Genomic DNA, 14,933 nt, shown 5'->3' with positions numbered 1-14,933 from the left:
TTGGCATGGAATGCAGACTATGGGCAGTAGTAGAACACAAAGGGGATAACATGCACACATACATTCACTAGGCACAAAAGATGCAGATTTTGTGGGGTACTTACCGACTAGAAGCCTCTGGTTCAAGCAGCTGTTTTGGCCTCAAACCAAAACTCTCTTTACTACCTGTGCTGGGATGGCCAGGATCCAGGGTAGCACCCTCCAGACAAAGCGGTCCGATGCCAGCTAGTTGAAGTTACCTCGTCCTGGTCCTGCCAGCTAGGTTAGCCTTGGAGTCCCTTTGTGGTTGCCAAATTGTCAGAAGAAAATTCTGAGTTCAAATCCAGGCTGGGTCACAAATAAAAACACTGGGCAGCTGCTTGAAGAGGGCAGTTTTATTTGACAGCGTAACATGAAGCAATCGAAGGTAGGGTACAAAATTGGAAGGCTGGGCACAGTAATATTTGTAACAGTGGGCTTTGATCGTGAGGTTTGTAGATGTGTCAGTTGAGGTCTTTTCGCCCTGGAGACATGTGAAGTCCGGTAATGAGGAAATGTTATCTCTCACCTGTGGGGCATGTTGATCATCTTTAGGTATGGAATTTTGTGAGGGATATGGAATCAGGGATTTGGCATGAGGGGTCTGTTGTTGAGGACCAGTATGGTGATTAAGAGATTTCCCTACCTTGAGGGGATTTTGCTTTATGCTTAATTCGCCGATATTGGCTTGCTTCCTGGAGAGACGTGCTTTCTCAATTTCAGCCTACATGAGATGAAAGGGCTTTAGGTGGTTTTTATAACTATGTCCATGGTTTGTTAGATCAGGGGAGACTTTTGTCTGTGGAATGGATGGCAAGGGGGTGATACAGATGGCATATGAGCATTTTCATATGGGTAATGAAACATCTGCAAGAAAACAAGCAAACTCAGAGAGCACCAAAAAACCCCTCTTTTCAACCCTGAGCTACAAATATTCTCCTTCATTTTTAAAGGAATCCAGTTTACTAGAGAAGAAGAAAACAACTCACTACCCTTCCTAGACATCCTGATCAGCAGAGACCACAATGACAAACTAGAAACACAGGTCTACTGAAAAACTACCTATACTAACCAGGTGCTCCACTACCAAAGGAACAACCCAACCTCCCGCAAGAGAAGCTGTGTAAGGACTTTATTTAAATGAGCCCAAACACACTGCAGCAACCCAGAACAGCAGAAAAAGGAAATGGAGCATCTATACAAAACATTCCAACAAAATGGATAACCACGCAAAAACTCCCTGACCACTCAACCCAATACAGCACAACCAACACAAACCCTAAAAAGAATTACACTGCCATACATCAAGAACATCTCAGAAACCGCAAATAGACTACTATAACCACATGGAATCAGCACACATAAGCGAACCAAAGCCCTTCAAAACATCCTAAGTAAACCCAAAGACCCAGCAACCCCAGAATAAAAAAGAGTCATCTACAACAGCGGTCCCCAACCCCCAGTCCGTGGACCGGCACTGGGCCATGGCATGCCACAAACTGGGCCATGCAAACAAGCGAAGCCCCATCCACAGGATGTAGGCAGTACATGAAACCACGCCCCCTCTGGTCCGCAGAAAAATCTCTCTCCACAGAACTGGCCCCTGGTGCCCAAAAGGTTGGGGACCTCTGATCTACAACATACAATGTAAGAACTGCAACAACCACTATGTAGAACAAACAGGTGGAAGACTGGCAGCTGGCAGTCAGAAGGCTGACGAAAATTCTTTAATGTCACAACATATAGAGAGATTTACCCATAATTTCAATTGGGAAAATGTGACAATCCTAAAGGTAAAAAGGTAAAGGTTCCCCCGCACATGCGTGCTAGTCATTTCCAACTCTTCTGCCAACCTAGCAGTTCGAAAGCACGTAAAAATGCAAGTAGAAAAATAGGGACCACTACGGTAGGAAGGTAACAGCGTTCCGTGCGCCTTTGGCGTCTAGTCATGCCGGCCACATGACCACGGAGACGTCCTTGGACAAGCGCTGGCTCTTCGGCTTTGAAACGGAGATGAGCACCGGCCCCTAGAGTTGGAAACGACTAGAGTGACAATCCTAGACCAGGCCAAATTTGAAAATGCCAGGGAATTTCTAGAAGCCTGGCACTCTGACAAATCAGCCATCAATAGACACATAGACATTAACAACATCTACAACGGGGGGAAAAATATTTGATCCCCTGCTGATTTTGTACATTTGCCCACTGACAAAGAAATGACCAGTCTATAATTTTAATGGTAGGTTTAGTTTAACAGTGAGAGACAGAACAACAAAAAAATCCAGAAAAACGCATTTCAAAAATGTTATAAATTTATTTGCATTTTAATGAGTGAAATAAGTATTTGATCCCCTGTCAATCAGCAAGAGTTCTGGCTCCCAGGTGTCTTTTATACAGGTAATGAGCTGAGATTAGATTTTTCTTTCTTTCTTTTCTTTCTTCCTTCCTTCCTTTCCTGCCTTCCTTCTTTCTTTCTCTCTCTCTCTTTCTTTCTCTCACTCTTTCTTTCTTCCTTCTTTCTCTCACTTTCTTTCTCTTTCCCTTCCTCTCCCTCTCCCTCTCCCTCTCCCTCTCCCTCTCCCTCTCTCTCTCTCTCTCTCTCTTTCTTCTCAGTATTGCCTGCCTTTGAAGCATTCCTCCGTTGCGGGAACCTGACCTTACCACGTCTGAAATGACAACTCGCAAAGAGGAAGAAGAACCCGTGTTTCTCTTTCATTTACCGTAGTGTGCATCTGTGCCAACCTTTGAACATCAGGCAGTTGTCTGTAACCATGTCAAAATGGAAACATGCGTGCCAGAACGTCAGTGTGCAAATGATGCCCTTATGATCTGCAGCTTAATGTTTGTGGGGGTGAGTATATAACTTGCATGGAACGTTGTAATTAGCTTTTACTTGCTGTTTCTGACCCGCTTACTGTCCGCTGCCGTTCACATGCTGTGGATTGCTGTGTGTTAGGGGGAAGTCCCGCCTCCTGGAGTCTCAATGTCAGTCAGTCAGTTCACATGATCGGCACAGCGCACACCTCTCCTGCGTGTGTGTGTGTGTGTGACACTGACAGACTGACAGGATTAGAATGTTGAGACAGGAGGCAGCTAGGTACAGTACCAGGTAACGTCCCAGCTGGGACTATGTGATGCGGCACAGTGCCCTGACAGGCAGGCAAGGAGCTTGTCATGGCAGGAGAAACACACATAGTCTCTCCTGCCATGCAAAGCCCTACCTGACAGGTTGGTTGGTGCCCTTTAATAGTAATACCAAGCGGTATGAGTCAAATTACAGTACTGATGTGTGTGGTGATATGTCTCTCATAAGAACTGACAGTTCTTTACTACTCTATTTTCCTCAGAAAAACACCATTTCTCTAACGGTACAAAATGTCAAAGATGAAAAGATTAGCATATAAAATTCCGTTTAAACTGGAGGTAGTAAAATATGCAAAAGAACATGGAAACAGAGCAGCGAAGAGACATTTTGGGCCACCTCCAACTGAAAAAATGATAAGAGAGTGGAGAAAACAGGAAGATCAGCTGCAAAAACTTGATAAAATTACCGGTAAGCACACTTTTCGTGGGCACGCTGAAAAATGGCCACAGTTAGAAGTGGACATGAAAGAATGGATCACACATCACCGGAATATGGGCTTCTCAGTTTCTACAAAAATAATTATCTATGAAGCCAAACGCATTGCTGTAGAGAAAGGCATTAAGGATTTTACTGGCTCACCATCATGGTGCTACAGATTTATGAGGAGAAGCGGCCTTGCTATGCGCACTAAAACTAGAATTGCACAAAAAATGCCACAAGAATATGAATCAAAGATTCTGTCTTTTCATAAATTTGTAATTGATGCTAGGAAAAAATATGACTTTCCAATGGACCAGATTGGGAATATGGATGAAGTCCCGCTAACCTTTGATGTGCCATCTAATAAGACGGTTGACCTCAAAGGTGCCAAAACAATAACCGTGAAAACCTCAGGACATGAGAAAACACATTACTCTGCTGTGTTGTCCTGCTGTGCTGAGGGCACCAAATTGCCACCGATGCTAATTTTCAAAAGGAAAACCTTTCCAAAAGATGTTATTCCACAAGGAGTTGTGCATGTTCATGAAAAAGGATGGATGGATAAAAATGGAATGAAAGTATGGATTGAAAAAGTGTGGTCCAAACGTCCTGGAGGACTTCTGAAAAAATCTGCTTTGTTAGTGCTTGACCAGTTCAGAGCACATATTAGTGAAACAACAAAAAACAGATTTAAAGAGGTGAAGACTCATCTAGCTGTAATTCCTGGGTGTCTTACCAGCCAGTTGCAACCTCTCGACGTTTCAATCAACAAACCATTTAAAGTCTTTATGAGAGAAGAGTGGAACAAATGGATGGTTGCTGGGAATCATGATCTGACTCCTACTGGATGAAGAGGCCCACTATCACTCAGGTTTGTGAATGGGTTAAAACATCATGGCAGTCAGTGAAGGAGGAAATCGTTGCACGATCATTCAAAAAATGTGGCATTAGCAATGCCTTAGATGGAACTGAAGATAATATCATATATGAAGATAGCGAAGAAAGCGATATAAGTGATTGTGAGCAACAGAGCTTCATAAATTCTGACACTAGTGATGATGAGTTTTTAGGGTTTCCAGAAAACTAGAAAAGTGCTTGAGCCTCTAAGTCTTTCCTCATTTGTTAATGGAAATGATGATGGTTCTTAACACCACTGTTGAGTTTACGCTGTTAAACATTACCGTATTTTGCTTTATTATAATAAATATTTTAGTATACCGGTACTATTTGGTTCAGAATATTTTTTTTCTTGTTTTTCTGCTCTAAAAACTGGGTGCATCTTATGGTCAGGTGCGTCTTATGGTCCGAAAAATACGGTAGTAAGTCATGTTTTGCGAAGGGGTAGAATACTTATTTCACTCTTTAGAATGCAAATCAATTTATAACTTTTTTGAAATGCATTTTTCTGGATTTTTTTGTTATTCTGTCTCTCACTGTTAAAATAAACCTACCATTAAAATTATACAGTGATCATTTCTTTGTCACTGGGCAAATGTACAAAATCAGCAGGGGATCAACTACTTTTTTCCCCTCACTGTATAGATTATGCAAAAAAGAATCAACTAGCCCCAAGGAAAGAGACTCCAGTACCTTTCCACCAGTAATCAGCACTCAGATCAGCACAGATTAACTCCAAGGTCAACTTCAGACCAACAATCAAGTAAGCAATACCCCAATCAAGAAACTGCCATGGAGCCATTAGTAAACAGCCCAACCAAAGAATCTCTAAGACCACCCCCACCCACAGGCAAGACACCAGAATATAAACGCAAACAACACTCCTTACTAGCACTGATGATGTTACCTAGTTAGGGTAATGAAACATCTGCAAGAAAACAAGCAAGCTCAGAGAGCACCAAGGATCCCTCAGCCTATCTCTTCCCTGCAATGGAAAAAGGAAGCTATAAGACCTACATAATTGTAGGTCTTAATTATCTTACTTAATTATCTTACTTAAAGTAAGATAACATAATTATCTTACTTTCTTGAACTCTGTTATGAAATCATGTAACACAGATTATCAATTTCTTTTGTAAGGATAATGATATCCCCAACTCAAGCTCAGCTCCTGGCGATTTCATGGGCACCTCTTCTGGGATTTTTTTTAACCTTCTTAAAGCAGCCTACAGCTGATTCCATCTCCTATTAGCCAGGCTGAATCTGCTTAATTTCTCTGAGGTCAGACAAAGTTAGTTAGATGCTGTCACCCAACTTGGGCATCACAAATCAAATAAGGTTAACCAATGTCTATAACAGTAGTTATTTATCATAGATATTTCAGCTACAGTGGATATAAAAAGTCTACACATCCCTATGAAAATGCCGTTTTTTTGAGATTTTAAAAAAATCAGACCAAGATAAATCACTTCAGAATTTTTCCCATCTTTAATATAACATACAATTCTACTGAAAAACAAACTGAAATCTTTCAGGGGGGAAAATGGAATAAAAAAACCCAATAATGCGTATAGGTGAAACTCGAAAAATTAGAATATCGTGCAAAAGCATATGCACTCAGTACTTGGTTTGGGCCCCTTTTGCAGCAATTACTGCCTCAATGCGGCGTGGCATGGAAGCTATCAGCCTGTGGCACTGCTGAGGTGTTATGGAAGACCAGGATGCTTCAATAGCGGCCTTCAGCTCTTCTGCATTGTTCGTTCTCATGTCTCTCATCTTTCTCTTGGCAACGCCCCATAGATTCTCTATGGGGTTCAGGTCAGGCGAGTTTGCTGGCCAATCAAGCACAGTAATCCCACGGTCAATGAACCAGGTTTTGGTGCTTTTGGCAGTGTGGGCAGGTGCCAAGTCCTGCTGGAAAATGAAGTCAGCATCCCCATAAAGCTTGTCTGCGGAAGGAAGCATGAAGTGCTCCAAAATCTCCTGGTAGACGGCTGTGTTGACCCTGGACTTAATGAAGCACAGTGGACCAACACCAGCAGATGACATGGCTCCCCAAATCAACACAGATTGTGGAAACTTCACACTGGACTTCAAGCATCTTGCAGCGTGTGCCTCTCCATTCTTCCTCCAGACAGGTTTCCAAATGAGATGCAAAAGTTGGACTTTGGACCACTGAGCAACAGACCAGGTCTGCTTTTCTTTAGCCCAGGTAAGACGCTTCTGACCTTGTTTGTTGTTCAGGAGCGGCTTGACAAGAGGAATACGACATTTGAAGCCCATGTCCAGGATCCGTCTTTGTGTGGTGGCTCTTGATGCACTGACTCCAGCCTCAGTTCACTCCTTGTGAAAGTCCCCATCACTTTTGAATGGCCTTTTCCTGACAATCCTCTCCAGGCTGCAGTCATCCCTGCTGCTTTTGCACCTTTTTCTTCCACACTTTTCCCTTCCACATAACTTTCTATTAATGTGCTTTGATACAGCACTTTGGGAACATCCAACTTCTTTTGCAATTACCTTTTGAGGCTTTCCCTCCTTATGGCGGGTGTCAATGATGGTTTTCTGCACAACTGTCAGGTCAGCAGTCTTCCCCATGATTGTGATTCCTACTGAACCAGACTGAGAGACCATTTAAAGGCTCAGGAAGCCTTTGCAGGTGTTATGGCTTAATTAGCTGATTAGAGTGGGACACTTTGAGCCTAGAATATTGCACCTTTTCACAATATTCTAATTTTCTGAGATTGTGGATTTGGGGTTTTCATGAGCTGTATGCCGTAATCATCACAATTATGACAAATCACGGCTTGAACTATCTTGCTTTGCATGTAATGAGTCTATCTCATATTGGTTTCCCCTTTTAAGTTGCATTACTGAAATAAATGACTTTTGCACAATATTCTAATTTTTCGAGTTTCACCTGTATGCACATTCTTTAGGGAAAAAATGACCAGCATGTAATAATTCTAACATTCTGGATCCAAAAGAAGATTAATTCCATCAAAATTCACAAGTTGTAAGATAACTCATAAATGTGCCAACTGCTTGCACTTTCCACAGTGCATAAATAATAACACCATCAGGCTTTGAGTTTCATTTAACACTGTATAAACTGGAAAGCTGCACTTGGATTCTTCCACCATCATCCACCATCTCTTTAGTAGAGAACTTACAAAGAGCCATTAAGCAACATATACTACCACACAGCATGTTCCCACACAGACTAAAATTCTTTACAATTCTGACTTATTCCTGCAAAATAACAAACTATGAAGAAGATGGCTGCAGGTATTTAGAACAAAAATCACCTCATCACATGTAGATTGGTTTATTTTTTTAAGTTAAAAAAGTGAACTCAAAATGGTGTACAGTAAAAACAGCAATAATGTACATTAGACTTTTGATTATAATACCATGAGAATACATTCCCATATTTCTGATATATATTTCCCAATTTCTGAGTGTTAATCTACTGTGTGAATTATTTACTTGTATACAGTAAATGCTGAAAAGGGACTAAAATATGATGTAGTTCCAGTATGGTGAATGAAGAAACATAACTGAACATTCCTGTTACGTGTCTTGATGCACAGTATAAAGAAACTGTAACCGAAGGAATACAAAACTAGAAAAAAAACTGGGAAATTCACATACTACAAAAATATGAATGGGAAGAGAAGTGGGGAATATTCAGTGACATCCAGAGAGGCAAATCAACCAAGTGTAGTTGATCAGCTATGAGAATGACCTGGCTACTCTGTTTAGGAGAAAAAAGACAAGGAGATGACAGAGATATCAAATCACCTTCTGGCACTAAAGTCACTACAAAATGAAAAACAATAATCTTCACATTTACATTAGAAATATGCAATTTGTATTTTAAACTTGCAGTATTGAATGCCCTTTTATTAAAGAAAAGCAATACTATTTAGTCTGAAAGGACTCTAATGGCTGGATTTCTTATTATTTTAAACCCAGTCATCATGTGCTTTTTTTAAACTCCCCACTGGAACATTTTACAATTAAAATTAATTCCAGTCAGAAAAAATAATTGACCTTTAAGCTTTTAACAATTTTCTAGCTCACAGATCACTGTCAATATTTGCAAATCTTTAAAATTATATTTCATTGGCACCACTTTTATTCCCCATAATAATATTTCTTTACAAATGTATGCTTATCCATATCAGAGAAGAAGGAACAGCTGCTACTCACAGGAAATCTCTGGGGTCCTACAGCAGATCTTGGCTGGGTTGGGATTGGCAGCAACGGCACTAAAAACAAGGAGCACACCTTTTAAATCAATTTGTTTTAGCCAAAAATCCAGGCCATTTTCATATGCAGCCACATTCACAAGCAGCTGCTATCCCATTCTCTTCAACAGCTGCAGGCAGACGAAATGTATTAACACCATGCAACAGGGTAATTAGGATGCTGATGGGATAGGCTACAAAATTAAACAAGGCATAGGCAATTTGAAATATTTGGTTTCTTTCACACATTACTGAATGAGAGACAAAATCTTGACAGAACAGCATTAGAGGCATGCCGTGGTTTCCCAAAATTCCAGATACCACACCAATTCCATTGGTTAATTCACATTAATTCAATTATGCATTATAGTAGCATTTACATTTATTAGAAAATAAGATCAGTTGCATATATTCCTGAGTAAACATGTTCTATATTAGAATATCATTCACACGTGTTGCACCTCCTAAGATAAGGCAATCAAATGATTTAAATTTTTGCAAATGGAGCAAATGGAAAAAGGAAATATACAAAATTTAGAAAAACATGTGTGAAGGAGTCTGAACTGAATTAGCTGTTCTAGAAGTAAGCAGTCAATATATATTTTATATATTTATAAAATGTATTGGCTGCCCATCTTACCACAGGGTAACTGGGAGGCTTACAGTCATAAAAAGTGTATTTATACATGTACATTAAAACATAAATTAAAACAAAACATTAAAATCTAACAACACATGGGGAGGGCAGGGGCAGAATGGGGGAGGTGGGATCTGTTGTTACTCGATAAACCACCTTCACTGCGCTATTCCATTGGGACCCCAAGCCAAATGGCAGAGCCAGGACAAAAGGATAGGAGGGTTGGGGCCAGCCTCACATCGGGGGCAAGATGTTCCAGAAGGCAGGAGCAACAGCAGAGCAGGCCCTCCTCCTGGACCCTGCCAGCCAGAAAAATCGGGCTGACAGGACCCACAGCATGCTTCCTCTGCCAGCACGAGTGAGATGGGCCAATCTCAGTGGGTTGAAACAGTCCCTCAAGTAGCCTGGACCCATGCCATGAAGGGCTTTAAAGGTAATCACCAACATCTTGAATTGCACCTGGAAGCAGACTAGCAGCCAATGCAGCTCATGGACCAGTGGTGTTACAGGAGCCATTCCTGGGGGCCCAAAACTGCCCACACTGCCACACTCTGCACCAAGTGTAGCTTCCAGATGCTCTTCAAGAGTAGCCCCATGTGGAGTGCATTACAATAGTCCAACCATGAGATGACCACGGACTGAATAACTGAGCACAAGGAATTCTGATCCAGGAAAGGCCGCAACTGGTGCACAACACAAAGTTGTACAAAGGCTCTCCTAGCCATGACTGCCACCTGCTCCTCAAGCAGGAGTCGCAAGTCCAGGAGAACCCCCAAGTTGTGGACAGGATCTGTCTGGGGCAGTGCCAACCCATCCAGAGTCAAAGATGACAAAGTCCGGGATCCCAAAGCCTCATGTACCCAAAGCCATTTGGTCTTGCCAGGGTTCAGTTGAAGACTGTTGTCCCCCATCCAGGCCTGCACAGCCTCCAGACACCGCAGGAGGACAGCCACAGCATCACTTGGGTCACCAAGAGTGGAAATATATACAACCTGCTTTTACTGCTGCTCATCTACAGGTGAAACTTGAAAAATTAGAATATCGTGCAAAAGTTCATTTATTTCAGTAATGCAACTTAAAAAGGGAAACTAATATATGAGATAGACTCATTACATGCAAAGCAAGATAGTTCAAGCCGTGACTTGTCGTAATTGTGATGATTATGGCATACAGCTCATGAAAACCCCAAATCCACAATCTCAGAAAATTAGAATATTACATGCAATCAATAAAACAAGGAGTGTACATAGAACAATATCAGACCTCTGAAAAGTATAAGTGTTAGAAATTGTTATGCAGAGGTCTCCTTGTGCTAGCAAAGAGTTGCACAAACAACGAAGGGTACTGAGAGCAGTAAGAGTCACACAGTAATCACAAGAGTACACTGAGTTGTGAAAACAGAAAGTATTTTACTTTTGAGGTGGTGTAAAAACCAAAATGCATGGTCAAAAAGAAAAACAGTCCAGGGCATACACAATAGTAACAGTCCAAGGAATATTCCAAATACAAAGTCTTCTTACCGGTCCAGAGGTCAAATACACAGTTCAGGTTTATCACAGTAGTAAACCAACAGTACAGCAAAACAGTAATAGAAGAGAGAGCAGTGAATGCAGAGAGAGAGAGAAGCTACGTTACTAGCTCCCTCTTATGGCCATGAGAACACTTACACACCCATTGGCCAATTAACATCTTAAAGTCACAACATCATAGTTTATATATTTTCAACCCAACTATGTAGGCTATCACCATATGCCTAACATTCTCCCCTTTGGGTAGAATAATATATAACCTCTTACAATCTTATGCCAATTCTTTCACAACTAATATTGTGTTTCACAGCACTTTGGACTTTAGTGAGATGATCTGCGATATTTACATCAGATGAACAATGTTCCAGTTGTATTAATTTGTCTTTGACACATTGTCTTACATTCAGGTAATGAAGATCTGTATGTTTGGATCTTGTTCTGACTGCAGCATTGTTTGCCATCTTTATCGCAGCTTGATTGTCCTCATATGACTCGCTCCCTCCTGAATCAAGAGGTGAGGGAAGAACCCTTTCAGGGTCGTGCCCAGGAGTTTAACCAACATCTGTCGGACAAAATCGCTCGGATTCGGACCGGTCTGGACTCTGACTGGGCAGAGTCTGGCGATCAGGACACGGGCGGTCTTGTCGATATTACCTGGGAGGAGTTTGATTCTGTGACTCCGGAGGAAGTGGACAGGATCATGGGGAGGCTGAGCTCCACCACATGTTTATTGGACCCGTGCCCTTCCTGGCTGGTTTATGCAGCTCGGGAGAGGACATGCAGCTGGTTCCAGGCAGTTATACCGGCTTCTCTGAATGAGGGTAGCTTCCCCGCCGTCTTGAAAGAGGCGGTGGTGAGGCCTCTCCTCAAGAAGCCTGCCTTGGACCCAGCTGTATTGAACAACTTTCGTCCCGTCTCCAACCTTCGCTTTCTTGCGAAGGTTGTTGAGAGTGTGGTGGCGCATCAGCTCCCTCTGGTCCTGGATGAAGCGGATTATCTAGACCCGTACCAATCGGGTTTCAGGCCCGGGTACAGCACGGAGACGGCATTGGTCGCGCTGGTGAATGATCTCTGGAGGGCTTGGGAGAGGGGACATTCCTCTGTTCTAGTCCTATTAGACCTCTCAGCGGCTTTCGATACCATCGACCATGGTATCTTGCTGCGGCGTCTCAGGGGATTGGGAGTGGGAGGCACGGTTTTACAGTGGTTCTCCTCCTATCTCCAGGGACGTTCGCAGTCGGTGTTGACAGGAGGGCAGAGGTCGACCGCGAGGTCTCTCGTTTGTGGAGTTCCTCAGGGGTCGGTCCTCTCGCCTCTCCTGTTCAACATCTATATGAAACCGCTGGGTGAGATCATTCGTGGTTTTGGAGTTGGGTATCATCAGTACTAAAGCCGCTCTTAAAGTAGTTGCCCTTAGACTGGGTGCAAATACCTCATCATAATCCTCAGTAGTTTGGGCAAAACCAAAGTATAATTGCCTAGCCCAGGGGTAGGCAACCTGAATCGGTGAAAGAGCCACTTGGAACCGGTTCTCTCACTAAAAAAACCCTGGGAGCCGCAAAATACGCGTGCGCATGCGCACGTGCGCGGACATGCGCAGAACAGGATTTGATTAAAGTGGAGCTTACCTAAGCAAGACATACACCGGAGAGGAGGCCGAGCAAATTTTCCCCGCCTTGCCAGGCAGGCAAACGGAGACTTCAAACACACACACACACACAAACACGAGGAAAAGGTGCAGAGCAAATTTCCCCCTCTATCCCCAGAGGCGGCACAAAGCAGAGAGGCGAAGAACGTGGAAGAAGAGGAAGGAAAGAAAGAAGATATAACCTTCAGCAAAGCAGCTTCCATGCAGAAGAAACACATTTGCACTTATGTGAGCAGGCATGTCCCCCCACAAGCAGCTCCCCCTCCCCCCAGCCTCCCCAGAGCCAAAAAACTCACCCTGCCTTAATTGCAGGCAAAACCTGCAGAAAGCCCAACCAGCCCGTGCAGATGCGCTGCCTGCTCGCCTTTCCAAGGCACTCCAGCCCAGATTCTTTGCTCCCTTTTAGCTGGACAACCTTTAAAATTGGCTCCCCCCTCTTTCTCCAAGGCAAGCTGCCCTCCTCTCCATCCTGCGCCCCCACTCCCAAAGAGTTTGGCTGGCAGTTTGTTAATCACAGCTCTTCCTCCTCCTCATCCCCCTCCCCAATCCGGCTTCTGCACAGAGTTTTTGCTTGAAGAAGAAACGGGGCGCTCCCCCCCTCTTCCCATCACTTCTTTGGTGTGTGTTCATCACTGCAGTTGATAAATTAGTATTCAGGTTGTTAAGTGAATCTGGTTTCCCCTTGTGACGGGTAGGCAGCCTTGGCTGTTTTATGAGTCCTGGGCTTAAACTCCCAGAATTCCTGAGCCAGCATGGAAACCTCTCCATTTCTCCTCGGCTTGGCTGGCTCAGGAATTCTGGGAGTTGAAGTCCACAAGTCATAAAAGAGCCAAGGTTGCCTACCCGAGTCCTTGGGGCTGGCAGCCCCACCTGCGCCTCCTTACCCAGGTTCTTAAGGTAAAATCCTTTTTAAAAAGCCAGCCTTGCACACAGGTGGCTGTGAGCAGCTCCAAGACCGTTTCCCCTCAGCTGCTTGGGAACGAGTAAACGCCCCTCCCATTTGGTGACTGTTATTATTCATTTATAAGCAAAAGAAGAAGAAAAACAGAAAAATCAAAGAGATAAAAAGGGGGGAAAAACAAAATACACCTTTGAAATTCTGAAAAGGAGGGGATGGGGAAGGGGTTCTCTGAAGGATTCCGAGGACGGGGGGAGGGGGGTGCAGACGGAGAAGAACGGGGAGACACCAAGAAGGGGAGATGAGAGAGAGAGGGGGGGGGGAGGGGAAGGGGGGAAAACACCCAAATATCCCCACGGGGTTACGGAACCTCTTTACAGATCGAGGAGGGGGCAGGGGGGCTGGGAAAAAGGGGAAGTAATATACACCACGCGGGCCTCCCACCCACACGCCGGCCTGTGCGCCTCTCCGGTCTATGTACAACGTACGTGCGCGCGCACACGCACACACAGAGATCCCATGTCAGCTGCCAGGACCACCCAAAGCCATCCAGCCGAGCCTCACAGCCTGATCCAAGAGCAGAGGGTGAGAAGGAGGAGGAGAAAGAGAGAGAAAGAGGGAGGGAAGGAGCCAAGGGTCTTCCTGCCCCACTCCCGAAGCCCACCAAGCAAGAGAAGCTGCAATTCCATCTCTTGGGGGGGCAGGGGGAGAGGAGGAGCTCCCCCTGCAGAGTCTGAAACATTTATTAGAGGGTTGCACAATCTGTGTGAAATATAAAGTCCCTTATAAAATACTCGGTTTGCAGCTCTCTAGAAATCCCTTTACCAACTCAAGACCACAATCCCAAACAAGGATAACCTCTCTGCAATAATAGTGGTAACTTGCTCGTAAGGTCTGCTCTAGAAGCTTCACAAGATAGGAATTTTATAGCTATGGAAACACTTGAAAACTGGACCTAATAAAAATATCAATCATTTGGATTTAAGAAGTTAAGAAGTAGGTCCAGTGACCCAAAATACCAATGGAAAAGCTTTTAAGAATAAATGTGCTTTAGCTATACAACTAAATATCACAATAAACAGAAGGGAGGAATTAAAAGTAGTAAAGTCAGCTCAAGATCGGCTCCAAATATACATACAAATTTAATACAGTAATTGCACAAAATGAAAAAGCAATGTTAGCTGCTTATGATTATCAAGGTTAATGTTACATGCTTCACAAATGAAGTTTAAATAAAACCCTTAAAATTTGGATATGTCTTCTTTGCTTCCTTAGTGGAAAACCAAGTGCAGAACATTTTTATGAAGCTAGAAACTAATGTGCAAACTAGAGATTAATGTACTAGTTTTTGTGAAAGAGTCAAGTAATGATTCGGTTACATGTTTATGGAGGAACTGTTTCAAGCCTTGCAGAGAGAAGGGGAGAAAATCGCCCCTTCCTTCTCCCTGCCGAGGCTGCTAGCCACGGCAAGGGAGAAGGGGGGGAGAAAAT

The 14,933-nt window shown here is 43.4% G+C and overlaps 1 protein-coding gene across 4 annotated transcripts in view; it reads right to left on the bottom strand.

Moving 5' to 3' along the window:
* Positions 1-14,933, bottom strand: part of LOC310648253 (RNA-binding protein 33-like) — a 265,966-nt gene that overhangs the window by 160,602 nt on the left and 90,431 nt on the right. For all 4 annotated transcript variants that reach the window (XM_083375996.1, XM_083375998.1, XM_083375997.1 and 1 more), the window contains one exon: positions 8,693-8,751. In XM_083375996.1, the coding sequence (XP_083232122.1) occupies positions 8,693-8,751 (59 nt within the window). The remainder of the gene's footprint in view (positions 1-8,692; positions 8,752-14,933) is intronic.

The sequence above is a fragment of the Vipera ursinii genome (genome assembly GCF_947247035.1).
Source record: "Vipera ursinii genome assembly, chromosome: W".
Lineage (NCBI taxonomy): Eukaryota > Metazoa > Chordata > Lepidosauria > Squamata > Viperidae > Vipera > Vipera ursinii.
This window is presented reverse-complemented; position numbering and strand designations above follow the sequence as displayed.